General features: G+C 54.3%; 8 protein-coding genes and 1 non-coding gene across 9 annotated transcripts; 3 read left to right on the forward strand and 6 right to left on the reverse strand.

Annotated features, from left to right (window-relative positions):
- On the forward strand, nucleotides 1-2,126 carry BDP81DRAFT_464322 (amidase; the record flags this gene model as incomplete). Its single annotated transcript, XM_060594137.1, has 5 exons — nucleotides 1-131; nucleotides 201-303; nucleotides 392-908; nucleotides 968-984; nucleotides 1,068-2,126. 5 exons carry the CDS (start codon nucleotides 1-3, stop codon nucleotides 2,124-2,126), a joined length of 1,827 nt encoding a protein of 608 aa, XP_060440947.1.
- A 280-nt stretch (nucleotides 2,127-2,406) lies between these two features.
- BDP81DRAFT_453278 (uncharacterized protein) lies at nucleotides 2,407-3,789 on the reverse strand (the record flags this gene model as incomplete). The annotated part of the gene is made up of 5 exons (XM_060592812.1): nucleotides 2,407-2,565; nucleotides 2,723-2,907; nucleotides 3,110-3,304; nucleotides 3,495-3,518; nucleotides 3,705-3,789. 5 exons carry the CDS (start codon nucleotides 3,787-3,789, stop codon nucleotides 2,407-2,409), a joined length of 648 nt encoding a protein of 215 aa, XP_060440948.1.
- Nucleotides 3,790-5,481: 1,692 nt separating this feature from the next.
- On the reverse strand, nucleotides 5,482-6,947 carry BDP81DRAFT_328952 (GATA zinc finger protein; the record flags this gene model as incomplete). The annotated part of the gene is made up of 2 exons (XM_060585267.1): nucleotides 5,482-5,642; nucleotides 5,735-6,947. The coding sequence occupies 2 exons, from the start codon at nucleotides 6,945-6,947 to the stop codon at nucleotides 5,482-5,484; spliced, it is 1,374 nt and encodes a 457-aa protein (XP_060440949.1).
- Nucleotides 6,948-11,738: 4,791 nt separating this feature from the next.
- BDP81DRAFT_356757 (P-loop containing nucleoside triphosphate hydrolase protein) lies at nucleotides 11,739-16,304 on the forward strand. The gene is made up of 2 exons (XM_060586319.1): nucleotides 11,739-12,145; nucleotides 12,199-16,304. The coding sequence occupies exons 1-2, from the start codon at nucleotides 11,942-11,944 to the stop codon at nucleotides 15,916-15,918; spliced, it is 3,924 nt and encodes a 1,307-aa protein (XP_060440950.1). The 5' UTR covers nucleotides 11,739-11,941; the 3' UTR covers nucleotides 15,919-16,304.
- On the reverse strand, nucleotides 16,255-18,362 carry BDP81DRAFT_436829 (uncharacterized protein). Its single transcript, XM_060591171.1, has 3 exons — nucleotides 18,181-18,362; nucleotides 18,065-18,113; nucleotides 16,255-17,951 (listed from the first exon to the last, which is right to left on the reverse strand). The coding sequence occupies exons 1-3, from the start codon at nucleotides 18,240-18,242 to the stop codon at nucleotides 16,368-16,370; spliced, it is 1,695 nt and encodes a 564-aa protein (XP_060440951.1). The 5' UTR covers nucleotides 18,243-18,362; the 3' UTR covers nucleotides 16,255-16,367.
- Nucleotides 18,363-18,788: 426 nt separating this feature from the next.
- BDP81DRAFT_t285 lies at nucleotides 18,789-18,889 on the reverse strand. The gene has a single exon. It is a non-coding gene; the product is annotated as a tRNA-Val (tRNA).
- A 161-nt stretch (nucleotides 18,890-19,050) lies between these two features.
- BDP81DRAFT_329098 (ribosomal recycling factor) lies at nucleotides 19,051-20,002 on the forward strand (the record flags this gene model as incomplete). Its single annotated transcript, XM_060585280.1, has 2 exons — nucleotides 19,051-19,118; nucleotides 19,174-20,002. The coding sequence occupies 2 exons, from the start codon at nucleotides 19,051-19,053 to the stop codon at nucleotides 20,000-20,002; spliced, it is 897 nt and encodes a 298-aa protein (XP_060440952.1).
- A 233-nt stretch (nucleotides 20,003-20,235) lies between these two features.
- BDP81DRAFT_398162 (uncharacterized protein) lies at nucleotides 20,236-21,597 on the reverse strand (the record flags this gene model as incomplete). The annotated part of the gene is made up of 1 exon (XM_060588413.1): nucleotides 20,236-21,597. The coding sequence occupies one exon, from the start codon at nucleotides 21,595-21,597 to the stop codon at nucleotides 20,236-20,238; it is 1,362 nt and encodes a 453-aa protein (XP_060440953.1).
- Nucleotides 21,598-22,381: 784 nt separating this feature from the next.
- Nucleotides 22,382-27,017, reverse strand: BDP81DRAFT_329165 (hsp90-like protein; the record flags this gene model as incomplete). Its single annotated transcript, XM_060585285.1, has 2 exons — nucleotides 22,382-22,492; nucleotides 22,545-27,017. 2 exons carry the CDS (start codon nucleotides 27,015-27,017, stop codon nucleotides 22,382-22,384), a joined length of 4,584 nt encoding a protein of 1,527 aa, XP_060440954.1.
- Nucleotides 27,018-27,079: the final 62 nt, after the last annotated feature.

Here is a 27,079-nt window from a genome sequence, read left to right on the forward strand (position 1 = left end):
ATGGCTCCGAACCGTAAATATGCCAATTACCCCGGTGCCCGCCAGGCGCCGGCGCAAGTGAACACAGAGACCCAGAAGGAGGACCAGAACCCGGTCCTCCGCGGCTGGCCTCTCGTGGCGGGTGCAACAGCGTACGTCTAGAGTCTCACTCACACGCTCTCACCGAACCCAAAGCTCATGAGCTGACCCACCCTACATAGACTCGCGAGCTCCGGCGTCATCCAGCGCTTCTTCTGGCGCAACGCCAAGTTCGGCTCCATCAGAGATCTGCCCGGCCTCGTTGATTACAGATACCGCTTCCAGGTCCGTCCCATTCTCAAATCTCTGCTCACTACTTGAGTTTCACTCCCACTCGCAATCTGACTCCACGCCGCTAACACTCATCGCCCAGCCCGACGTCCTCGTCCTCTCCGAGACGGGATCCCACCCGGAAACCCTCGCGCTCACCAAGGACCTGACCACCCCGGCACCGCAAGACCAGCCGGGCCGCTACCTCTCCAGCGCCGATTACCAAGCCCTCTACGCCTCAGGAGCCGTCACTCCGCTGGACGTGGTCCAGTCTCTGCTGCCCCTGATCCGCCGCGCCGAGGGCCACCCCCCGCCCGAGACGGGGCCCTACGCAAACGCCTGGGTGGCCTCCCACGGCCGCGAGGATCTTGCCATCGACGCTGCCCGTGCCTCCACTGAGCGGTGGAAGCAGGGAAAACCTCTGGGGCCGCTCGACGGAGTCCCCATCGGTGTCAAGGACGACTGCGACGTCAAGGGCTACGTCAGCCACAATGGCATGCAGTACCGCCCCGACCTGCCGTGGTTCAAGGCCGCTGACAAGACGATATGGCCCGTTCAGCAGCTTGAGGCTGCCGGTGCCATCGTCTTGGGCAAAAATGCCATGCATGAGCTAGGAGGAGGTGCGTAATGCCGTTCCCTATGACAACTTACAAGAACAAGCTGACAAGAGACTCTGCAGATACCAACGGTTGCAACGTGAGTGAAGAAAACGAAACGGAATTCACGTAATTTCTTGTGTGAATAAACTGACTTTTTTTTTTTTTTTTTTTTTACAACAGCCCCGTTGGGGAACCCCCACAAACTGGCACAACAAGTCCTACTACCCCGGCGGTTCATCCTCCGGAGCCGGCTCCGCCCTTGGCGCCGGCATCGTCCCCATCGCAATCGGCACCGACGCCGGCGGCTCCATCCGCATCCCGAGCGCTTTCAACTCCGTCTACGGCCTGAAACCCTCCCACCACCGCACAATGGCAATGAACTCGTCCGTCTGCGTCGTCGGCCCCCTCGCCGCCACCGTCGCCGACCTCACAATCGCCTACCGCCTCATGTCCCGCCCCAACCCAGACGACCCCATCCAGGGCCTCTACACGCCCTCCCCCGCGCTCTCCCCCTCCGCCCCGAAAGTCATCGGCATCGACGAGGCGTGGTGGTCCCGCGCAGACCCCTCCGTCGCCGCCGTCTGCCGCCGCGCCGTAGACCACTTCAAATCCCAGGGGTACGCAATCGTCCCCATCAAGATCCCCTACCTCCGCGAGATCCAGCTCATGCACTCGGCGACCTGCGTCACCGACATGCAGGACCTCGCCCGCCACCGCCACCCGGACCCGGAACAGTGGCAGTCCATCATCAACCACGCCAACAAAATCACAATGTCCGTCGGCACGCAGACGCCCGCGGGGGATTACATGAAGTACGCCCAGCTGCGCGACCTCCTCATGAAGCACGTCGCCTGGCTCTACGAGCAGAACCCGGGCATGCTCATCGTCACGCCGACCACCCCGCTGCCCGGTTGGCCCCGCCAGCCCGGCGACGACGCCTACGGCGTCTCGGATGCGAATACCACCATTGCCAACATGAGTTACGTCTACGTCGCCAACGTGAGCGGGTGTCCCGCCGTCACGGCGCCCGTGGGCTACGTCGATCCCGTGCAGGGCGAGGGTAAGGTCCCCATCGGGCTGATGGCCATGGCGGAGTGGGGGTGCGAGGAGCAGCTTCTCGGCTGGGCGAAGGAAGCCGAGACGTATTTGAGCGAAGAAGGGCGGCAGAGGCCCGAAGGGTGGGTGGATGTCGTCGAGGTTGCCAAGAATGGCGGCCTCGAGGCGAAGAAGAATATCTAAAGCCAAAGGCAGTGCGTACCAAAAAGAACAGAGGGCAACATGTCGTCCAGTTCAAGAGTATCAGAAAGCAATGTACTCGTATCTCAAAATGCTTCTAGCTTGAAGAATCGAATCATTATGAATCAAGAGCAGAGCAGAGCAGAGCAGAGCAAAGGCGTAGAGTCAATTCTGTCATCCAGTCATTTGCTTTCATTCATTGTCATACTCCTAGGTATCCTTGGGAACACACATGCTCATTGTGTCTCTTCCCCCTAATCGCTAACCAACACACCTCCCCTCTCTATTTCATAAACTTGGACGCCAGGCCCATGATACCGCCCTGCTGCTGCCCCTGACTCTTGAAGTACATCTTGAGCGCCATCTCGCCCGCCTGCTGGATCGCAGACTCCTTGCTCGTGCCGTCGGCGACCTTGCCCTGGGACTGGCGCTGGTCAAAGAGCTGTTTGGGGAGAGAGTAAAGCGTGTTAGTCATGTACCACCAACTATGTCTATCTCTCATCCTTTATCGGGGGAGAGGGGGAGAAGGAATCGGTGTTGATTGGGAGATAGGTGGTGAAGAGAAAAAGTGTAGATGGAGATGTAGAGAGAGAACCCACCCGACTGGCCTCCGCCATGGCGAGACCGGCAAACCCGCCCTGGGACTGCTTCTGTCCGCCCGTCTGCCCGCTCGAGAACATCTTGAGAGCCTGCATCGCGGCCGCGGCGCCGAGGCCCTTGTCGTTTGCCTTTTCGTCGTCGTCATCGTCGTCGCCAAAGTACTTCTTGTGCTTGTTGACCGCCTCTGTTTGATGGGAGTTTACGGAATTAGCACTGGGGCTGATCAAATTGTAGAGTATCCCCTCCTCTCCCCTGCTCCTTCCTCCCTCTTTCTCAGTTACCCTGGCTCTTCATGACCACACGAGCCTGGGAGCCATAAAACGTAGGAAGGAGAACCAGCATGGTAAGTAGTCTGAAGGGGAAAAAAAGACAAGAGACGAACGCACCATCCTCATCGATATCCTCATTCCTCAACTGTCCCTTCTTCTGCGTCAACGCGCCCAACACACTCGAAAACAGATCCGTGTCGCCGTGTGATCCCGCATGGCGAGAGGCCTCGTTGGCAGCGTGGCGGTAATCGTCTTCATCGTCGTCATCGGCAAAGGCTCCGGCGCCTGCGGGGTAGTTACCTCCGTGGGACTCTGTTTTTACAACGCGTGGTTAGCTACGACGTTGAACTCTTTCTCTCCAGACTTAGGTATGACGCAGGTAATCAAATCCAAATAAGTTGACCCCCCCCCCCGCCCCCCAATTTGACGGGAAATCGGTCCGATTTAAAGACATGAGATGAGGTTTTTCAAATAAACGAGAAGGAAAGAAAAAAAAACTTACTGTCGCCGCCGGGAAGGGGTTGGCCTAGATTTCCAGCAAGAGGTATCACAATCAGTCAAAAATCTTCTTCTTCTTCTTCGTCCCTCACTCTCTCTCGCACTCTTGGTTGATATTCAGGGGCGGGCGCGGGGTCAGGTAAGGATAGCGGGGTACTTTGACAGAAAGGGGGCAACCAGAAAAGCTTGTCAGAAGATATGAGAGCACACGTACCGTAGCCCTGCTGCTGCTGGTGCTGCTTGGGCTTATCGTCGTCCTTGGCGAGGTACTCCTGCGCGGCGTTCATGAGCTTATCCATTGTGAAGAAGGGCGTGTTGTTGCTCGATGATGATGATGATAATGGTAATGATGTAATAGTGGGGGAGAGATCCGTGGAATAGAGTACGCTTAGTCTTGCGAGAAGTGAAGAAAAAGAGAAGAGATGAAAAGATGAGAGGAAAGAAGACGCGAAGGAGAAACTAAAGAGTAAGGTAAGGCAAACCCCCAGGTGTTGATAGCTCTTGTAAATGGCAACAGGCGAGCCACGTCTCCGCATCACCAAGCGGGCGATCAATTGTCTCAGGAGCCCTGAGCTGGTCATGCATCCATCATTGCATGCCCCCTCCAAAAAAAAAAAAAAAAAAAAAAATTTTTTTAAAATTCGAATCAGGATCGAACGGCGTCCAATGAACTTGTGGCAGACTGTTGATTTGGTCGGATAGGCCTCCCGGTTCACAGCCACAATCATCAACCTGAGCAGCACAAGCCGTATAATGGAACCACCAAGACCACATCATGTATGGAGCGAGCTAGCTGTACATGGTGAGGGACCACAAATGCCCCCGGGCCGTCCACAAGCTATTCATGTCGGTAGTGCACTTCAAATGATGCAGCTCGATGCTTGCACACGTCGGGGGCAGCACAAAGTGCACAGCCGTGGAGAACGGGCTGGGCCAGATGTTTTCCTGAGGTGAGGTGTCTGGGCTTCATGGCATGGGCGGTGCCTTGGCATCCTCAGTTGGACCCTGAAGTAGCCCCTCACCAAGGTACCCCTCCACAGCTGATCCGCCCCGACAGCGGGGTCCTTTCTGCGAGAGCCCCTTGACGATCAACAGGACCTAGCAGCTTAGGTTCCTGTGTCGCACCCACAAAAGCAAGCTCTGCACACCCTCCCAAGCCAGCACGCCAGTAGGCATTCGGAGTGGCTGCAATCCATCTGCGCGGGGATTGCCTGAGTTGCTCTCGATGCAAGGACGAAGCCTGCCCAGCTGTCTGTGCAGAGCTCCAGGGCTAACGACATGTTTCAGGAAACCCCCGGGCTTACATGTGTCAACACCAGTCGACAGTACAGCCAGCCATGGATGCGTGAATGAGGCGAGTTCGGGTCTAGAACGGATGTAATACTCTGTAGACAATACAGATCCCGAGCGTGGCAGCCCGTATTCGCCGTACATCTGCCGACAGAAGCACGCTGGGGAGGGCCAGCTGTGGCTGAGGTAACCTCTCTATGCAAAATGCGCATCCGCTTCGGAACATCACGCACGATGCGATGCCTGCCGCCCGCCGACAGACAGGCTATACAGCTCCTAGCTGGTGCTGGGGTCGAATGTTGACCGCCGGCCGAACTGCGATAAACAGGACCGCACGTCCGCTAGGTCCCGCCCGAGCCGCCGCGGACATCAACTGCCTCTGACTCGCCTGACCGGACGATCGCTCCGCCCATTGAAGCAACATGGCTTGGAATAGATTCTGCTGTTGGAAACTGCTCTTGCCAAAACTACGCTCTTCCTCCGTCCCATGACCCCAATCGTCTTCAGGTATCTTGCTTGGTTGCTGTAAAAATAACAAAAGCTGCTGGAAACATGGCAAACAGCTGCATGTCCGTCTCAAAGTGATAACCTGCGCCGTGCCGTCTTCCAGACGCCAACTCCGGTGCATATGGAATGACCACGCCCAGGGCAGCCCTCGTGGGCACTTGCCGGCCAATGCGCCAGTGGTGACTCGTTAAAACTTAACCTCCGCCATGCTCAACTTGCAACGATCCTGAGTGATGGGTGCTGTTGTTGCCATGTCGATTCTTCTTTTCCTTCTTGGCCCATCTGAGGCCGCACGCGTTGCATAACGTTTTGGGTCCACTCGGGCCTTTGCGCCATTCCGGAGAATCCAGGGTACCTGATCAGATATCATCATCGTTAGCCGGCGTGCTGCTACGTGCATCTCGCCATACCAAGCGAATTGCATGTCGGATCCAAGTCGGAGCTTACCACAGTCCGTGCAGACATATTCCTCCGAAGTCTTGAGCTTCTTTTTCTTGTCACCTGTCCGAGGGTCCCGGTCCTGTGGAATCGCAATGCCCGCGTCTCCCTTGACCAAGGTCGGACTCGCGTTTCCTGTCGTGATGCCGCGGCTCCTCTCGCCCTCGATGTATCTCAGTCCGGTCAACATCTCAATGGTATCAGTGTGGGAGTTCCCTTCGTATCTGGCCATCTTGTCCTTCAATGAATCCGGGCGGCTCCCCGCGACACCCTCCAGTGCCTCACGTGTAAGCGCAACGTTGAGGGCCGATGACCTGTCGCCTCCGTCACCGGCCCGAGATATGGCGCTAGGGGCAGATGTCATTGTGGTTTCCGATGGTGTTACGTCCGACCTGCCTTCCTGGCTTTGGAGCCACTGCCTCTGCGACTCTTCATTCTCCATCTCTTCCTCCTTGCGCAGCTCAGCGATGCGCCTCCTCAAACGTTCGTTCTCAATCTTGTGTTCCAGGAATGAGTCCAGTAAACCTGCGTTTTTTGTTGGATACGGGCGCGACATCATGAACACGGCTTGGCAAAAGGGCGTTTGATTGTGCGGGTTCGGCGCAAACTTGGACGCGGCGATGTGGGCGTGGCCGACCGACTCGAAAATAGCGTATTTACCGTCCTTTTTCTTTAGCCTGAAGAACATGCGTAGCGAGTTTCCTGATGCTATAGATTCGTTTAGCTCGGCGACGTAGACACCCTGGTCGTCGGGGTGGACAAGGTCCTTGAGGAATGTGTCGAGGATATCGTCGGCGGTGTAACCGGTAAGATTGAGAATGCTTGGGGAGACGAAGCGTATGCGACCATGGGCGTCGAGTATGTTGAGGAAATCTTTCAGCTCTTCGACGACCTTTGCTGGCCAGTTGCGTCTCTTTGTGAATTCGGTGAGGGTGCTCCCGGCTTGCTGCAGAGCCTGCGAATTGAAGCCGCTCGAGGGCATAGGGCCCCCACCAACTACGCTGGAGGCATCGTCGCCATTATTGGAATAATTGTTATTCATGAAAGGGGTATCGTCGGGGAGACCGTCGGGCATTGGTGTATTGCCGACAAAGTTGAAGGTGGACATGGCGTTGTCGTCGTTTGGGTTGTCGACGCTCATGGACATGGCGTCAAAGCTTCCGGAGACTGTCGAGTCCAGGAGAGACGACATGATGTTGGGGTCGGCTTCCGCCATCTGCATTGCGTCAGCGCGTTGTTGGGAGCGGTTTGTAGCGAATTGTGGTTATGGGGAGGGGCTCCTAAAAGCAATGCGCCGGGGGTCAGGCGGGTCGGAGGTCGGAGAGAGAGGGACAGAGAGGAGAGGCAAGCGAGGCGGTCGAGGGAAAGAAAGTGAGTTATCAGATCAGGAGGAGCAAGGTAAGGAAAGCGGGCGGGACGAACAGCTTCAAAGGCGGAATAGGCGTCTTGGGGCCCAAAGCCAAGAAAGTTGGTTGGAGGCTGAGGTGGTCCGTGAGACATGGTTGCGGTACTGTTCCGATACTGGGCCTGACGGCTTCTAACAAAGGCATTGGCGACTTGGGGAGGCTGATTTGATACCGATGCGCGGGAAGGTTTCCCGGGGGGCCAGAATGCGGTCCCGTTACGTTGCGGCCAATGTGCGGCGGTACTGCAAATCGGCTGGGTCTATTCGTAAGGTAGGTACCGTCTGTTGGCAACTCAAAGTGCGATAAGATGGTTGCTTGCACCTGCGGCTGGAGCGAGGACCAGGTTCAAACTGGGGCCAATGCCAGTGGAGGTTACAACAACGAGCACCTTTACTGGACCTGCAACAACGATGAGCTGCGTAGGCGGGAGAGAGTGAGCTTGAGAGTCTAAGTCGCGGGTCGTATGGGCATGGGCAGATGCGGGGAGTAGGAAGTGGTGATCCGGAGAGGCCTAGAACGCGAATAGATCAAGATAGAATGTAAGGCGCAAGCCGGTACGGGGCTTTGTGCATCGAGTAGTGGGCTTAGCCTCGCATGTATGTCCCTTTGGCTAGAACGTCTATTTTGTCTTTTTTTTTTGTCGAAAAGCGTGCCAAAGAATGGGAGTCGAAGAAGACGACGTCAGAGTGCGTGTGGCCGATGCAACGAAACGAGGGGATCGAGAGAAAGAAACGGACGGCAACCAGATAAGGTCGACGGGGGTGGTGGTGGTGGTGGTGGAGGATTGTTTCTCTGTGAAATGTTTCCAAGCGACGGGGTCTCGTAGCAATTAATAAAAAAAACAAAGGCCGGATGGGTTGCTGCGAATGAGTACAGAGGCTGACTATGCCTGTCTAGTTCGTCGCGGTGCAAATGGAAGCGAGGGTTCGGGAAGGCGTGGGTACGAAGTAGTGGCAGCAGTACCTAGCAGTACACGGCGCCAGTTGTCGAGGGAGTGGGTGCGTGGGTGAGTGAGAGTCGAGGTTTGAGTCGAGGGTCGAGATCAGAGGCCCAGATCAAGTAGGAGTTGCAGCGGTGAGTTGGAGAGCCCGTGGCTGCGGACCTTGTCTTGGCTGCTGTGAGACGGTTTGCGAGGGCTGGATTGGGTTCCGTCAGGTTGGCACGCGGAGCATGAGGTGAGGTCGAGTCGCGGCCTGGCCAGCGATGCAGGGTGGCGGGAGGGCGAGGGACGATCAGAAGCTGCGTCGTCGGACGGGGGGGAGTGAAAATGGGATGAGATGGAATGGAAGAGGAGACGGCGTGGAGGGGGGGGGAAGAAGGGGAAAAAAAGGTTGAGACTTGTGAGAGAGAGAGAGAGAGAGAGAGAGAGAGAGAGAGGGCGAAGCGCACGAAAGTGCAGTGCAGAAAAGAAGAGAGAAAATAAGGTCAACTCGTCACCATCCAAAAATCTGGCAGGGACAGAATGCCCAGGTTAAGGTAAGCTGGGATGAGGTGCAGAAGGGGTGCAGAGCTGCGAGCAAATCCAATACGGATGGATAGAGAGAAAAAAGAAAAAAAAAGGGAAGCGGAAGCGGTAGCGGAAGCGGTAGCGGAAGCAGCAAGAAAGCATAGAAGCAGGGACCTGAGGTGGGAAAAAAAGGATGGGAAACTGCAAAATGGAAACGGAGCACATGGCAATTCTGGCCATGGACTTTTCCCAACTTCCACCTCCCGTCAGTCCAAGCACCGCTCGCTGTACCACTGCACCGCTGGTCCGCTGCACCCCTCTACGGATACCTAGGTAGGTAGGTACTGTCGCAGGCAGGTACCTCATCATCGTGTCCGACCCTGCCTTCCTTGCATACTATACTCCGTAGGTTGGGTCACTTGGCCATTCACATTGGGCGCCCAGTGTGTGTTCACTGTTAGTTCCTTCCCACCTAAGTTTCCACCCAATTAGTTCCCTCCAACATCCCCCCCTCTTCCCCTCCCCTCCCCTCTGGCACACAGGTTAGGTACCTTGCTCCATAGCCGTAGCCGTACCTTCCACTTTCCCCCTCCCAATTCCAGACCTCCATCCTTTGAACCCCGCCGAAAACTCTCCAAGTCCCATGGATCCAATCCATGGATATCTCATGGGAAGCCGCACACTCACCTTGGCTGACCTTACCCGCTAGCCAGACCTTGTTGTGAAGCAGGACATTGCAGGCATTAGCCCCCATGGCATCATCATCTACCTCTGAACTCACTACGTGCCTACCTACTTTATCTTGGCTCACCTTTGAGATCATTCCTACCTGACCTAACCTCACCTTACCTTAATGTATGCCTTGGGCACCATAGGTCATGCGTTCGGCATGCACGGCCCACGCCCAGCTGCTCCATCAAAATAGTTCCAAGGCTGATGCCCTGGGAAACTCAACACAGCGATAATCCCCTCACAGCTCCTAGGCAGTCCTGACAGGCCAAGTGACGGGCCAACCTGGGATAGCGCTGCCCGGAGCAAATGCCCCGACACAGAGGCATTTGTGACACCGTCTTGCACAGCAATTTGAGCGGTCAAAGGCTTGCACCGACCCCAGTGGGGCTGCCTTAGAGGCTCGTGGCTTGTTTGGTATTATCCAAGTATCGAACCATAAAGTACCCGGTATCCGTCTCACGCCTCACGCCCCGCGCTTCACGTGTGGGCTGTGGCTGTCACTCGGCGGCTGTCTCTTGAGGTGAATAAAGCATCAGCTCACATAATCCCCGATACGCTATCCTTACAGGACCTGCAATATTTGCATTAAATCTGTTAGGGCTCGTCGTCATTTACCTCCCGTTGAACAGACGAAAGCCATGATTACTGGGAACCCAAGTCAGAACATCAAGTACGGATTGCTAACCTAATACGGATACTTCTTCTATCAAGTTCTGTTCCTGAAGACTTCTTGTCGAGCGGGGACTGAGCGCTTACTCCAACTTGCTGCTTGTTCGATCGCTCTAGGCCTTGGCTCGAGTAATGTTCCCTGCATTCCGCCAGAAAGGTCTACGGATATGGCGTATTCGCATTGTGTAGCATTGCAAAACTCCATCTGATATTCGACGGGATCTGCTAAACCACCTTAGAACAAAACCCTGCTTGATAGTACCGTTAGTACCTACCTATCCCTTCGATACCCAATACTTTACGCAGTGATGTAATTGAGCAACAGCATCGGCTGCGCAAATGCCTCGGAAACATGCAGTCCCACAAGCAGCTGAAAGATGAAGCGTTCCCATGCACCTGACTAAGGAAACCTGTCTTGCCATATAGATATGGTGTTGACGGATACTGACAAAGGAATAAGCCCAAGTTGTCTCAATGACGTTATGCGCCGTGCCTACCTGGCACCTGGGAGCTCTCCCAAAGTAGTCTGATCTTAGCGCCCCAGCCGAGGAAGTAGCTTGGGCTGTACGAAGACTTTCAGAGCCCACCCCACTTGGAATTGCTCTGCCAGGACGCACACGAGTGATGGAATACCTTTTCTAGAGATGGTTTTCATCCCAACTCTTACTTTGCTGTATTAAGTGTTCCTATACTAAGGGGTTAGAGGTAGGCAAAAAGGGAAAAGGTAAATAAGTTGAGGTACGAGTTGGGATAATCAGAGAATCGATTGTATTAATGATTATTCTATGATATTGTGGGAAAGTGTAGTCTATATATAATATATAAATATCACATGTAATTACATGTGATGCTTAAGTTCAAGCATTTATTATTAAGTTTATACGGGCATATGTGCCTGCCGGCGCTTTAATATGCATATGTAAAGCGTATTTACGTACGGGCTGTACGTGCGTACAAAGCGTTGTATCTCAGTAGATACGTACTTTAGTTAAGCCTCTTATTACTATATAACTTCTTAAGCACGTAACTCCTATAGTATCTATATTTATAAATTATAAATACATCATTGAAATTGTAGAAAATTAATGAGTCTCAATATATTTATGAAACATCTGTAGCCCTTATATTCATTAAAATATTAATATATATTTCTTATATTATAGAGTACTAGTTTTAGGGTACTAATCAGGTATAAGTTTTAAAACTTTAGTAAATATTCTAAGTTTTATTAATATTAAATTAATTAATAATTTAATTATTAAATTATTAAAAGTTTAAATATAATTATATAAGCTGGTTATAAAGGCTAAAATATAATAAAATTTAAATAAGCAACTTATATAAATTAAAGTTGTTATAAAAATCAAAAAAAAAATTATGATATATTTTTAATGTTCAATAAATAACTAGTTATAGACAATAAAAAGTTTAAGAAATAAATATTTTATTTTAATATATTTTAAATTTAAATTTAATAAAGTTATAATATTAATTATTAAATTGAAGTAAGAAAGTCTAGTATTTAACGTTTTTAAAAAGTGGCCGAATTAGGTGATCCGTCGTGTGGAGTGGGGTCTTAGTAGAGCTTCTGCAGTGAGTGTTGCTTAGCGAAGTCACCGGCAGCTTCCATAAACATGGATGCGAGGTCACGCTTTTTCGCACCTCAATCAACGCGTGCCTGGCTGCTGGGAAGGCGCGTCCTCTTCGGGTGCACGTCCCCTACATCTTTCATCCCACCCAAGCACCCAAGGCACCTCCGCCTCTGCGCCGACCTCATTGGAGCCTGGACGGCGACGACAAGTCAAACTCAGGAGCACCTTTCCAATCGCCAAGACAAAAAGGGCTGCTTTTCTCGCGAGATTCTCCCATCGATCCCAGTTTTCTTTGTCAACGTCTTCTCAAACTGCAGCTCATCGATCTGCCCAATTCCGCCTCATCACATGGCATTGAACCCAAGTCACCATGTCTAAGATCGACAAGCTTTCCATCCAGGGCATCCGCTCCTTTGGTGGCAGCAGGGAGACGATTTCCTTCTACACTCCCCTGACCCTCATCGTCGGTTACAACGGTTCGGGTAAGACGACCATCATCGAGTGTCTCAAGTATGCGACCACCGGCGAGCAGCCTCCGAACAGCAAAGGCGGTGCTTTTGTCCATGACCCCAAGGTTTGCGCCTCATCCTTCCGTCAAATTTATCTAGGGAGACTAACATGTACTAGCTATGCGGAGAGAAGGAAGTCTTGGCCCAAGTCAAGCTTGCATTCACATCGACAAGCAGCCACAAATGCGTTGCGACACGAAGCCTTCAGTTAACCGTCAAGAAAACCACCCGATCACTCAAGACTCTCGAAGGATCATTGGTGTACAATAACAATGGCGAGCGTACTGTCATATCGTCTAGGGTCGCCCAGATGGACGAGTTCATCCCAAGAGAATTGGGCGTTTCCAGAGCAATCCTCGACTACGTCATCTTCTGCCATCAGGACGAATCTCTCTGGCCCATGAGTGAGCCTTCGGCCCTGAAGAAACAGTTCGACCAGATCTTCGAAGCGATGCGATACACCAAAGCCATTGACAACCTAAAGGTTCTCAGAAAGAAACAGGGCGAAGAGCTAGCTAAGCTCAAGATCTTTGAGGAACAAGACCGAATCAATAAGGAGAAGGGCGATCGTGCCGAGAAGCGATCTATGGCATTGCAGAACGATATCGAGAGCTCCCGGGATAAGTGCAATGCCCTCACGGAGGAGATGGAGGAACTCCAGGAGCAAATCCGCGAGAAGCACGAGCAGGCCAACAGCTGCCTGAGCATCGTCAATGACCTCAAGTTCAAGAGAGATCAGCTCAGCTACCGCGAAGGATCTATCGCGGATATCAAGATGACCCTTGAAGAGCTTACCGAGACTGACGAATACCTGGAAGACGCACTAGCGCAGTACGAAGAGCGCATGGGTCGGTACCAAGAGGAAGCAGACCAGAACAAGGCCCAGTATTCGGAGCTGCAACGGGATCTTACCCAGTCTCGTCAACAACATTCAGCAAAGCTCGCCGAGCAAGGAAAACACCAGTCTGACAAGGACAAGTACGAACGGCAACTCCAGTCTCGAATGCAATTGGTTCGAGATGCAGCAGAACTCCACAGTTTCCGCGGCTACGATGGCGACTTGAAGGACAGCCAAATCAAGGCTTTTAACGAGCGCATCCAGAAGCTACTGGCTGAGAAGAAGCGAGATCTTGATCGTCTACAGAAGGAGAATGCGCGGGAGCTAGACGAAGCCACAAAGGTCATTACTGAGCTGGAGGGTCGCAAGGCAACCACAACACAAAACCGTGTGTTCGCCAAGCAACGAATGACTGCCATTGAAAAGCGGACCAATGTCCTCCAAATGGATATTAACCGTCTGGACATCGACGAGGGCGCTAAGGCCATCTTAGACAGCCAATTTGAAGATGTCGAAGGCAGGTTGAAGACGGCTCAGGAGTCTCTGAGCAGTGCCGATTACGATTCTCAGCTCAAATCGGAAAACGAGAAGCTGTGGCAACTTGAGAGCGAAACGGAGAAACTTGGGCGCGAATTGATTGAGTGCACAAGACTTGCCTCAGAGCGTGCGCAGCTTGACTTGAGAAAGAAGGAGCTGGTAGATCGCAAGCGAAAATTGGACACCCTCACCAGCACGTGGAAGCCTAAGCTAGACACGCATATTGGCTGCAATTGGGAAGCCGACACCCTCGAAGCCCGATTCCACGATTCTCTGAAACGTCAGAACAAGGTTGTTGCCGAAGCTCGCCAGAAACGGGATGCTGCGAGGGACAAGCAACAGAAGGTCGATTTTAGACTCAAGAGCGCCAAAGACATTGGCTCGCGGAAGACCGATGAAGCACAACGTTGTCGGAATGCGGTCGTCAGCGCTCTGCAGTCGGTGCGAGACGGTGCAACAATCGAGGATTATGAAGAAGAAGTCAAGATGCACGAGGAAGACGTGGAAACATACGCCACTGACATCAGCCTCCTTGACGCCTTGGCGGACTACTACCGCGGTTGCCAAAAGACCCTGCAGGACAAGAACAAATGTCGGCTGTGCGACCGCAACTTTGACGACAAGTCTAATGTGTCAAAGTCTCGATTCTCAGACAAGTTGGTCAAGTTCCTCGATCCCAACAAGAAAGAGAAGGCAGAGGAAGACCTCGCCAACTCTAATGCCCTTCTTGGCTCGCTGCGTAAGGTCAAGACGCAGTACGAAACGTACCAGAGGCTGACGTCGGAGCTGCCTCCTCTCAAGGAAGAGGCTGCTTCTTTCGAGGCCGAGTGTGAAACTTTGGGTCGGCAGCTTGAGGAGCATGACGCCGCTGTCAGCACCGAGGAAGGCAGACTGAACGACATAGAGTCCCTCAACAAGACTGTCATCAATATCACACAAGTTCTGAAGGACATCAAGGACTCTGAAGCACAGGTTGAGAGGATCATGTCTCAGCAATCGTCCGGTAACGTCAGCAGGAGCGCTGATGAAATACACGAGCTTCAGGCCTCATGCAATGAACAGATTCGAACGATGAAGGGCAAGATCGCAAAGACAACGACGGATTGGCAGCGGATGAGGGACCAGGTGAACTCTCTCGAACTGGAGAAGAGCGAGCTCCGGAACAAATTGAGCAAGGCCTTGAACCAGCTTGAGCGCAAGAAGGACTTCCTGAACCAGATCCAGACTCTGAAGGAGGACCAGGCCCACCAACGAGAATTGATCAGCACCGCCGATCAGGAGTTGGAAACTATTGAACCTGAAATCGCCGATGCCAGATCAGTCCGGGACGAAACCTTGCAACGCGGTCGTGGCAAGGAACAGGCTATTGCCGAGGAGCGCGACAAGGTTGCCGACTCTGTCACTGAGTTCAAGATGGTCGAGAGTGATATTCAGGAATATATAGACCGTGGCGGCCCTTCTAACCTGGCAGCAAACCAGCGCGCTATCGCTAGTCTCGAGAAGTCGATTGCTGGTCTGGAGAAGGAGATTTCAGACTTGACGGTGCGGACGAACAAGTTGAAGCAGGACATTGATAATGGCGATCGCAAGAAGCAGAATATCAGCAACAACCTGAAGTACCGCCAGAACCTGCAGCAGCTCGACATTCTCCGCCGAGACATTACTGAGCTAGAATCTCGTGATGCTGACGAGGATTACAAATCGCTGATCTCTGAAGCGAAGCACCTGGAGAACCGCCATAACCGGCTTGTCGCCGACCGCGGTTCTATCATGGGGCAGATGAAGACCAAAGATGAGGAGCTTGAACGAATCTTGGAAGAGTGGCAACAGGAGTACAAGAACTCTTCCAGAAAGTACCGTGAGTCGCACATCAAGGTTGAGACGACCAAAGCTGCCATTGAGGACTTGGGCCGGTACATTTCGGCGCTGGACACGGCCATTATGCGGTACCACAGCCTCAAGATGGAGGAGATCAACCGCATCGCCGGCGAATTATGGCAGAGCACGTATCAGGGTACCGACATTGACACCATCCTCATTCGTTCCGACAACGAGAACGCGACGACGGGCCGCCGTTCGTACAACTACCGCGTCTGCATGGTCAAGCAGGACACGGAGATGGACATGCGTGGACGCTGTTCAGCGGGTCAAAAGGTCCTCGCCAGCATCATCATCCGCCTCGCCCTCGCTGAGAGCTTCGGCGTCAACTGCGGCCTCATCGCCCTCGACGAGCCGACGACCAATCTCGACAAGGACAACATCAAGAGTCTCGCCGAGAGTCTGCACGCCATTATCAAGGCGCGCCAGGCGCAGAGTAACTTCCAGCTCATTGTCATCACGCACGACGAAGAGTTTTTGCGGCACATGCGCTGCAGTGACTTCTGCGACAGTTTCTTCCGCGTTCGGCGGGACGATAAGCAGAACAGTGTCATTACGAAGGAGAGCATTACCAGAGTCTTGTAATGAGATTCATCTGTTCATATGGCGTTTGGATGGGAATGTGGTGGGAATCCGGGGTTGCTTCACAGTGGACCATGGAATAGCGCATGGCGTTTAGGAGGTTTACGTTTTCTACTTCTTTGCCCATGTATTCAGAGAGCTACACGAATACTACCTTGCCACTTGAGTTGGCAATGCTATGGTCGAGGATCCTGCTTCACCCACCCGTGCATTCTGTGATGTTACCTCTCTTGTCTTGGGATTGATTTAGCCCATCGTCAGAATTTCATGTCTGACTTGGAAGAAATCACATGTGAATATTGACGCGCCAACTCAAACCAAACACGACGATACGTCAAATCTCGAATCACAAGAATAAATAAACGTGGGGTTTGGTGAATACGGTTTCTTGGTATCATATAATCATCCGCAACACAGCTCACTCACTGAGCGAAAGCTCCTTCCGTTCTCTCCTAACCGCCGCCGGCTTTGGTGGCCGTCTCAGCATCTGCCTTCGCCTTTGCCTTCGCCTTTGCCGCAGCCTCCGCCGCACTCTCGTCCTTCTCATCATCCTCCTTGGTCTCAGTCTCCTCATCTTTGCCCTCCCCAGCCTTGGACTCGCCGGACTCAGCCGTCTTCACATCCTCCTCCTTGGTGCCGTCCTCCTTCGGCGATGTGACTGTAGCATCCGTTGCCTCGCCCGCAACGTCACCCTCATGCTCCTTGACCTTCTTGCTCGCAAGACCATCGAGCTCCTCATCAGCATCACGCTTAGGATGCGACGTGACACTCGTGTCGGATGCCGCATCGTCAACAACCGCATCCGCCGTCGCATCCTCCGCCGCGGCATCCCCGTCCTTTGCGTCCTCGGGAGGAGGCGTGGCATGAGTCTGTTCGGCTTTCCGGCCCACCGCAGCCTCGACATCAATGCCTTGCATGTCAAGACCGGGACCACCGCCCACAAAGCTCGTCGTCTCGCTTTGAGGGCCGAGGTCACCAACACCAATCTCCTCGGGACCGCGAGCGTGCGGCGCCTCGTTCTCGTCTTCAGCAGCGGCAGCAGCAGCAGCGGCAGTTTCTTGCTGCTCATCATCTTGCTGCTGCTTCTCGGGGCTACTGGCTCTGCCGCCGTCTCCGCTTCGCAGGGCGGCGGCGTGTTGTGCTTCTTCTGCTTGTCGCACGAGTTGGTTGACTGGAACGACGCCCTGCTCCTGCTCTTGTCGCAGTAACTCACCTTGTGTTATCGCGCGGCTGCTGCTGGCACCCATAGACGGTATGCCGTTGACGCTAACGCTGACGGTTTCGATACTTCCGACGCCATTAGGGCCGTCAATGGTCTCCGTCGACTCGGTACGAATTTCGGCCGGTCCGCCGCCGTTTGAGGACGCTGGCGAGGATGAGCCAGGGCTCGGCCGGCGTGTGAGCCACGGAATCGGGGTTAGTAGAGCGCCGCCGAGGGCCTCGTCCGTGCCGACGGTTGAGGCGACCGAGTTTGTCGAGTTGCTCCAGGCGACCGAGGCCGCTGGGTTGTTAACCTCCTGGCCGTTTGCGCTGCCATTGGAGAGCAGTGTCATGGTGGACATGTCGGGTATGGCTGGCGGAAGAGGGTAGGTGTTTGCGCCGCTGGTGACATGGACGACGCGGTCGACGGCATGGAGGTACGATGCCAGATGGCGGTAATGGCGTCGCGGCTCGAGGACGAGCTCGGCAAGGCGCTGGATCGTGTGCGGTGGGTACTTTGGGAAGCTGGCCAAGACGGCGTTGATCTCGTTCAGCATGGCTTCGATCTGCGCGGGCAGCGATCCCGAAGCGGTGGCGTGGGGTGCGTCGTCGACAGCTGCGTCGGCATCAGGGGCGCTTTCGACCGGGGCCTTGGATGGTGAGGCATCTTTGGGCTGGCTGTTCTCCTTGTCGGCATCCTGTGATGACGGCTGGCTGCTGCCGGGATCGATGGAGGACGAGGGGAGCGGCGAGAAGAGTCGTGGTTGTTGGCCTGACGCGTTAATGGGTTGAGGAGGGGTGGGTAGGTTCGGAATAGGGAACTCGTTGTGGGCGATCTAGACATTCGCGATGCGAACTGGTGAGCGCGCCCTACCGAGGAGATTTCGTCTTGCAAAGATGTACGATGGTGGGATTTTCCGGCCGAAGCCTGACCTGGGGGCGGACGTACCTTATCTAGCCTCGAGATTATTCCTTGCGACAGGGCGGGCCATAGACCGCTGATGATGCGCCGTACAATTAGCAGCTAAACAGGAAATGGATAGGAAAGACAGGGAGTTGACTTACTAGTCCATTTCGCCACCTGTCGCGACCGTCCGCAAGAGATCTTCATCGACCTCGATCTCCATTCTGGCGGGTGTGAGGTGTTGGGCGAAGTGAGTGGTGGTTGAAAGGTTGAGCCTCCCACTGACGTCGCGTGCTTGTGGAAAAGCGCGACTCTGGCTGGAGAGCTTGGGGGCTCTTGGGGTAGGTAAGGTACGGAGTAGGTCGCAGCTGGGTGGCACATTTTGCCGTTAAAACTTTCGGCTTCCTCACGGCTTTCCTCATCACTGTCGCTGCTGTCACAATTGTTTCTATCATTATGACTACTATTGTCATTGCACTTCCTGGCTGTTTGTATTTCTTTCGCCATATTCTTGTTCGCCATATTCGTGGTGGAGTACAGTTGTACCTGTGCCATTAGGAGAGAGCCCAAGGTAAAATGCGTGTACTGAGTGTGCTGCACTTTCCTACACAAGGTTAAGCTTCAAAGCTGAACATCAAAGATTAAAAAAGGACGGATGGTGCGCCTTCCTTCCTTGACCACTGCTCCTGCCTGATAAAAGGGATTTCGCAACACCAAAACTGAACACCATGCCTGAGTATTCAAGACAAAATGCAAAAGTTGATGCTTATGATCGATGCAGGGATCGAACCTGCGATCTTCTGCGATATAGATGATTCAGAATTGAATGATCGTGTAAAGCAGACGCCGTAACCGCTAGGCCAATCGACCATCGTTTGTTGTTGAAAATTTCACGCGGGTTGGCGAATAAGGACCCCTGTTGATGGAGCCGAGCCCACCCACCAAGCTCCGTACGTCACATACAACGGTACAAAATTGTGAGAGCTTCCGTCTACCAGCTTGTAACACAAACATCAGCGCATAACGACACCATGAGAGGACTCAGAGCCCCCAATTCGCTCCTTAGAGGCGCCAATGGCATCCTCCCAGCTTCGCAAAGGTGATTGCCCATACCCGCTCAATCCAAGCAACTTCAATTGACCCAGAGACATCAGCGCAATCCAGGCGCCGCTCGCAGCTCGCCTGATGATAACCTCAAACCTCCGCCCGCAAGCCAACACCGCCGCCGCCGTCACCCCCGCGACGATCCGTCCCTTCTCCCAATCAACAACCCTCCAAAAGAAGAAGAAGAACGAGCCCAAGTACCCCACGGCCGACTCCCCCGCCGTCGTCTCCCGCACCTCCCACACAGCAGACGAAGCCGACACAGACGACCTCCCGGGCTCAAAGCACCCGAAACCAGACCCGACCGACCCCCTCAACTTCGCCGACGTCGCCTCCCGCTTCGCCTCCCTCTCCTCCCACCATACCGAGATCCTCAAAAAGCTCCAATCCGGCGACCGCTTCTCGCCCGACGCCATCGGCGCCCTCGCGATCCAGCCCGACCGCAAGGACCCGTCCACAACCTACCCCCTCCGCGAGCTCGCCGAGATCGTGCCCCGGCCGGGGGGCCGCACCGTCAGCCTCCTGCTGCACGACAAGGACTACGTCAAGCCCGTCATGGCCGCCGTCCAGGCCTCGCCCGACTTCAACCAGCAGCCGCAGCGCGACCCGGACAACGAGTTCGAGCTCGTGCTCAAAGTCGAGGCGACGAACAAGGATGTCGTCGTGCGCAGGGCAAAGGACGCTGCCCAGGCGTGGCGGGACAAGATGCGCGTCGCGACGGAAAAGAGGAAGAAGCTGCACGCCAAGTGGGAGAAGGAGAAGAGCATCGTGCCGGATCTGAAGAGGAGGGCCGACAAGGAGCTGCAAAAGGTGCAGGATAAGGAGATGAAGGTTGTCGATGCTGCTGAGCAGCAGACAGTCAAGAAGTTGCAGGCCTAAAGTTCTTGGACAGCCAGGAGTTATTAAAATGAGTCTGAGATGAAAAAGATTCAATTGTACAGTAGAAGAGACTTTCGGATCTAGTTGTACAATATGTATTTTGTTGGCAGTACCAAACCTCCCCATCTCTATAATCCTACAATGAACCCCCGTCTGATTTTTCACCCTCACTCTTCCCCGTACGTGTACCGTCCTTGTTGATATTACAATCTCTTGAAAGACGCAAGCTCCAATCAAGCCCTCGCAGCCTTGCCTCCCTTGGCAGCAGCAGCAGCACCCTTCTTCGCAACAAGCGCCGCAATCTTATCGTCAAACTTCTTCATATCCCCCGCCACATACGTCTCGTTATGCAGATGCGACTCCCTCGCCATGTTGACCGGATCCCGGCTGCCACTAGGAACAAACGTGGGACCGACGTGCTGGCCCTTGACGGCCCGCTCGAGGATATACTCCCGCACGGCCTTGCTCGCGCCCTCCTCGAGCTTCATCTCCCGCACGGCGTGGACGTGGACCTCGTTGTCACCCACGACAGCGCCGTCGGGGTTCTTCGCCGCCTCGTCCGCCCGCTCCTTAAGCGCCTCGGCAAACACCTTCTTCTCCTCGGCGTCGACGAAAAAGTACACGCCCCGATTCTTGGCATCCGCCAGCGTCTCGGCCGTGTGCCGCAAATCACCCCACCGCTCGGGCGTGTAATCCGCCGCGCCGGCAACGTCCCTCAGCGAACTCAACACCGTCGCCGCCTGCACGGGAGGGGCCGCCGAGGAGAGGGGCATAGCGGGCCGGAAGCCCAGCAGATCGTTGACGCTGAGGCTGGGGGTGAACTCGTAAGGACCGTCGCGCTTCGCAATGTAGGCGTGCTCCTCGGCCGTCTCGGGCCGCCAAAACCTCTCCAAGCTGGCCTTCATGTCCATTCTTGGTGGAGGCGCCTTCTTCTCGCCGTCTTCGTCGCCCTTGCGTCCGCCCCGGCGACCTCCACGGCCTCCGCGTCCTCCGCGTCCTCCGCGTCCACCTCGACCGCCACGGTCACCGCCACCACGACCTCTGAAGCCTCCGCCTCCGCGTCCTCTGAACCCGCCTCCTCCCTCGCCTCCTCCACGGCCAGCGAATCCGCCGGCACCTCCACGTCCTCCACGAGCGCCGAAGCCTGCGCCGAGACCAGCACCACCACCGCGGCCCCGTCCGAATCCAATGGGCGCCTTAACAAACTTCACCGCGCCTCCAGGTCCAGAAGGCCCATCAAGACCACCCCTAGGCTTCTCGTCAAGACCACGAGGCCTCTCATCGAGTCCCCTAGGCTGAGCTCCAGCACCACCACCGGAAGCACCAGCAGCAGCATTCACCGGCCCGCCACGCAGAAGCTGTCCAATCTCGCTAGCCGCGGCGCGGGAGCGCTCTCGTCCGGTGAGTGTAGGTCTGTTATAGGCTCGCGAGGAAGGTTTGTCGCCGTCATTCTTGTTATTGCTGTTGTTTCTGTTCGAGTTCGATTCGTCTGCGGGACGCAATTGCGTCGTGGAAAAGGTTCGGATGCAGGTCTTGATGGCGACCACGTCGGGCCTTATGCGGCTGCTTGCCGATCGCAGCGCCGATTGATGCATTTTCGGGGCGGGCGCGGGTTGAGATTTCGCGATCAATGTCTGTCAAAAGTGGTGAGCTTCGTCCCTGACTTCGTGGTAGATCTTGCCAGGAGCTTGCTCTGGCAGAAAAATCTTCGTTACGTAAGCACAGTGCATGGTCCGTGCTTTGGTTAAGTTAAGCTTGGATCAATCACGCACATGGAAGGCGACGACTGTAGGTGACCTCGCAACGACTCTGGACAGGAAATAACTGTATAGTGACACAAGATCAAGCTTCACGCACGCGCGCAGAATTATTTTAAACATGTTAATACGGGTATCTTTGCATTACAATACTCCGAGTCAGGAATATCAAAAAAAAAAAAAAAAAAAAAAAAAAAAAGATACGCTAAAGATATTCATCAGTAGGATCTGTTGCCCACTTAGATTCCATATGCCCGTGACTCGTCCTCGGATCATGTGCGTTACCGCCCTCAATACTCCAAGTCTCGCGCTTCCGAATGCCTTGCTCCTCTGAAATGCAATTCTTATGCACACTGAAACAAACCAATACCTTCTCCCAAGTCTTTTTGGTCAGTTGCCCCTCCTGGAACGCCCCCGGCCTGTCCTCTAGCATTACTACACCTCTCTGGTGCAATAGCGAGTCTTGGCGAAAAACGGAGAAAAATGAAAAATGCAAGGACCCAATTCGAAATATGAGTAAAACAGAGATCCAACTCCAACGGCCTCCTGTTCTCGCTTTGGACAGGACCGCATGCGGTTGACAGGCTTCATGCGAACGCAGCCTCTATGGGTGTTGTTCCACTCAAGCCGAGGGCACGGCCTCGGTGGTAGGTGGTGCGTTGTACATCGTAACCAATTCCTTCACCTTGGGCAGCAAGTCTGGTATTCTGAAAGGCTTCGAAATCACGTCGTCCTGTGTCATCATATTAGTCAAGTTCGGGGTGTGTAATTCGGGACCAACTTACGATACCGGCGGCTTTCGCGCTCTCAATCTGCTCTGGCCGCGCGTAAGCTGTGATAGCGATGATGGGTATATGCCTAGTCAGAGTGCCTGCCCTCTCCAGTTCGCGAATACGTTTCGTACACGTAATTCCATCCATGACCGGCATCTCCAGGTCCATGAGAATGACGCTGAGATCGAAGCCCTCAGCCTCGTTGCCAGCCCAGAAACGGGACTTCTTGAGCTGTTCGAGGGCCTCGCCTCCGTGATTAGCGACGTATGTGTTGTTGCCGCAGGCTGTGAGTTGCTTCCGTAGGACCCTCTGATTGATAATGTTGTCCTCCACAATCAAGACATCGTACAGCGGTGTCGTAGTGACGATAGGCTTCTTGATGGAAGCCCTTCTAGGCAGGGTTGTGAGGGAGGGAGTCGATGGTGTGGAGGTAGGCTCGCTCTTGATCGGTTGCGCCAAGTTGAGCGCCGAGAGAGACGGTGACTCTAGACTAGGCGACTCCGTCTTGCGACACTTGACATAGAACGCAAAAGTACTGCCTATACCCTTCTCTGAGACAACACCAATTTGCCCACCCTGTAGCTCAGCAAGCATACGCGAGATGAAGAGACCGAGTCCTGATCCACCGTATTGTACGTGGGTGCGAGGCGAGGCCTGGGAGAACCGCTGGAAGAGTAGCTTCCTCTCGTCCTCGCGAAGACCAGGGCCCGTGTCTTGCACTGAGAAGTGGAGGTTGATTTCTTCTCCTGTGCCCCAGTCCTGCTCTTGAGTCAAAGCCCGAACGTCCTCCTTCTCTTTACGGGTTGGGAAAAACGAAACTCCCTTTTCGGTAACCTCGGTAATGTTCTTGGATGCGCTCATCTTCATGGTGATTTCGCGCTTCTCACGACCTTGAGTGAACTTGATGGCGTTGGTCATCAGGTTGATCAAAACCTGCCTCAGCCTCGAAGGGTCTAGCCTGACCCAGTCGACAGCGTGGGTGCTGTAAGCTTTGTCTACCGAGAAGTCGAGCTTGATCTCGTGGGTGTTCAATTCCGACTCGAACATCTTGATGACGTGTTTGACTATCGTAATTGGATGGGAGTCGACGGGCGTCACAAGCAGAAGTTGCGAGTCGAGCTTCGAGAGCGTGAGCACGTCGTCGACGATACGTTTCTGATGACTGGCGCATAGGTTGATGGTGCTGGCGGCTTCGGTGCAGCTTTCCAACAGGGTGTCGAGTTGTGTCGGATCCTGCGGCTGAGCGCGGTACTCTGTGATACTGTTGACAATTTCATCAGCACATTGGAGGACCGCACTGAGTGGATTCCGCATTTCGTGGCTCGTAATGTCGATGAAGTTTTCTTGTTGGCGTTTGAGCTCAACCGCCTCTTCCCTGCGTTGCTTCTGGAAGTCCTCGGCCCATTTTTGAGGCGAAATGTCGGTGATGCAACCAAAGATGCTCTTCAGGTTGCCCTCCTCAGTCTGTTCCGGGAAAGCACTCAGCAGGACCCAAGTGTCGATAGTGTTCATTCCGTTCTGGCGGCTGCACTTGAACCTGAACTCAATGGTGATGGCTTCCTTATCTTCAATGAGCTTCCTCCAAGAATTTTCGACGCCCGATCGATCTTCGTCCCTGATACTTTGCATCCATGTGTTGACACTGTCTTCTGTTCTGGGATGCCTCGAAATTTGCCACCACATGTCGTTGGCGAAGTTAATGAGGCCCTTGTCATTAGCAATGAACATGCCGACAGGTGCGAACTCTGCCATTCGTGAGAACTTGTATTCGCTTTCGACTGCCTCTTGTGTTCTCAAGTAGAGCTCCATTTGCAATTCTTGACGATCCATCGCGGCTAAGCGAGCGGCCCTCTGTCCTCGCTTGATCTCCTCTTCGAAAAGCACAACTGATGCCATGGAAGTCGCAAGTTGTCTCGATAAGAGATGGATGAAAAGCTGATAGTCTTCGTCGTACGGTCGACGGGGGTTGGTGCCCAAGACGATGAAGCCAACAACAGACTCGCCGGCTGTAGTAGGGTGGACGGGCAGGATCACGATATTTTTACTAGGATCACCAAAGCCTCTCCACTTCAAACCTTCGAGCAACTTTGTAGGCAAGTTGCCAGCTTCCGACGAGAGAATGATAGGTGCGCCTTGCATCGTCATCGATTGGCGCATATGAGGAGCGAAGCCATCGTCTGATGATTTCAGATCGAGCTGGGGAAGCCCAGCTGGGTGTCCCTCCGGAACGCCCAAGCTGCCTTCGAGGTGTAATAATGGTGGGTGTGCTATGCTTCCAGAGTGCATAGAAGATACTTCACTCTCGCTATTGTCGTCCTTCACGGAGTAGATGAGAGCGAATGGCACGTCCAAGTCGTTGAACTCCAATCCCTCCTTGACCCGTGGCCAGAAACTTCTGACGTCCTTAGCAGCTGCTGTCTTCTCGCCAACCTCTCTCAAAGTCAACATGCGGCGTTCGTTGACCTTGCGGCGGGTGTTTTCGAAAGCCGGATTGTAGAGTCCAACCACCTGGCCATCGGATCCCAGCAATGGAATGATTGACCATGAAAAGAAGGTCTCCTCGAGAAACCCGTGACGGAGGATGAACAGCTGGTTGTCGTTCTTCATGATTGACTGCCCATTTGACCAAGCATTGCTGAACAAAGGTTCAATATCCGACCAGATCTCTTTCCATGCGTCCTGATACCGCATGCCCATCAGTTGTGGATGTTTTTGCCCGGCAAGCTCAATATAGGCCTCGTTGTAGATGGCGACATTGTCCCGTCCCCAGTACATGGCCGCAGGGTGGGGACTACCCATAACCATGTTGGCCATGGCCCTCAATTCTGAACTCCAATGCTCCAACGGGCCCAATGATGTGGAGGCCCAATCAGTGTTGCGACAGAATAGGATGTGTTCACTCAAATCCGGGGTCGTTTGAATGCGGGTCCAGTCGAATGACGGCCTCATCATGGCTGCTTGGAAGACTTGCTGGGTGAACTCGTCTGTGTGGTACTTCTCGCCACTGTCCACCATGACACAGTCGTCGACGACAATTGGTGTGTCATCCATGTCGTGCTGCTCTCCGTCCATATCACCAAAGTAATCGGGTTCGTCATCCATGGGTACAATTGATGGCTGATTTGGTGTCGGCCCTCTACTCCGCTGTTCCAGCACCGCGGACTCCTCGGCCAACGGAACCGGGGAGTCTGCCGGTGCTGATACGGCGCTGGCGTTGCCACTCACGAAGCGAAATCGTTTGCGCAAGGTCGAGCATGTCCATGTAATGCCGCCATAGCTGTGAGAAGGAAGACATACGTTGAGGGATTCATGATTTAAGACAAAGCTCGTGGCCCACGTTTTGAAGTGGATATAGTCGGGGTTCTTGACGACATCGTCACCCTCCACAGAAAGCAGTTCCAAGACACCCACCGACGCCCTGAGTGCCGCATTGGCGTATAGCAAATGCAGTCCCGATTTTTGCGCGTTGACAGGATTTGCCAGATCGATGATGAAAGTCGGACGCTCATCCTGTTCCAAAAGTTCGATCACGCCAACTCCTCTCAAAATTTGCAGTCCTTGAGGAAGATTCTGGCCATTGGGGCTTCTTGACGAGGTAAGAGTGGCGTCTGCAGAAGATAAACTACTGCTCCCCGGCGTACTCCCAGATCTAGTTGATGTGTGAGCGTGGACGGTTCCGCGGGGTAGGCGAACAGTGTGCACGCGGTCTTGGTCCTCCCTCAGACGAGCTAGCAAGACGGCTGCAGCGTCCGAGGGAGGGAGAGCAGCTGGTCGAGGCGGCATCTGTCGTTTATTGTTTGAGGAGAAGAACAAAGGGGAGACGACCCCTTGGTTGTGCCTAGTCAGGATGACTGACGCAGCTGGTTGTTTTGGCAGCTTAATGTGCCCCGGCGGCCCCAACCGAGTTCGTGCCTTCTTCAGAGGTGAAGGGTTCGGTCGTTCGTGTGCGTTTTCGTCGTCGGACAAGCGCTTCCCGTTGGATGTTGAGGGTCTCGACAGATGGGTAGATTCTGTAAACGACCTGATAGTCGGAGAGGTCGGGTCCGACCTGGGGGTCAGGAGCGTTTTAGACGCGGCGTCGAATGAGGGATCGCAAGTAGTGTCGCTATACGTCAAACCATACCGACTAATGTCGGGAGTTGTCCATGACCCTCCGGGACTCAATGTCGTCGAGGTTGGCGAGGCGGGACGGTAACGTGAGATCCTCGACTGTGGCTGTGAACCGGATCGCTTGTGGTTGGCGTTCGTGGTGGAAGAAGAAGATGCGGCGGTAGAAGCCTCGGGTATGGCGGCGGTGTTGGCTACGGCAGCGAACGGGTCCGCCGTCGTCGGTCTGGTCGTCGTCGCCCTCGTCGTCGGGTTCGTTGCCGTGGTCGCGGTTGCGGCGATGTGTTCCGGTGTGTGGTAGGGTCGGTGTGTCGAGGGCAACGGGGGAGCGAGGAGTCGTATGGTGGATTGGGAGAAGCGATCGCCACCCTGCGGCATGAATGCGCGGGGGGAGGGAGTGAAGATGAAGTGCGGCCGAAAGAGTCGGTCCGTTCTAGAAA

The sequence above is a fragment of the Colletotrichum phormii genome, assembly GCF_030913505.1.
Source record: "Colletotrichum phormii strain CBS 102054 chromosome Unknown BDP81scaffold_22, whole genome shotgun sequence".
NCBI lineage: Eukaryota > Fungi > Ascomycota > Sordariomycetes > Glomerellales > Glomerellaceae > Colletotrichum > Colletotrichum phormii.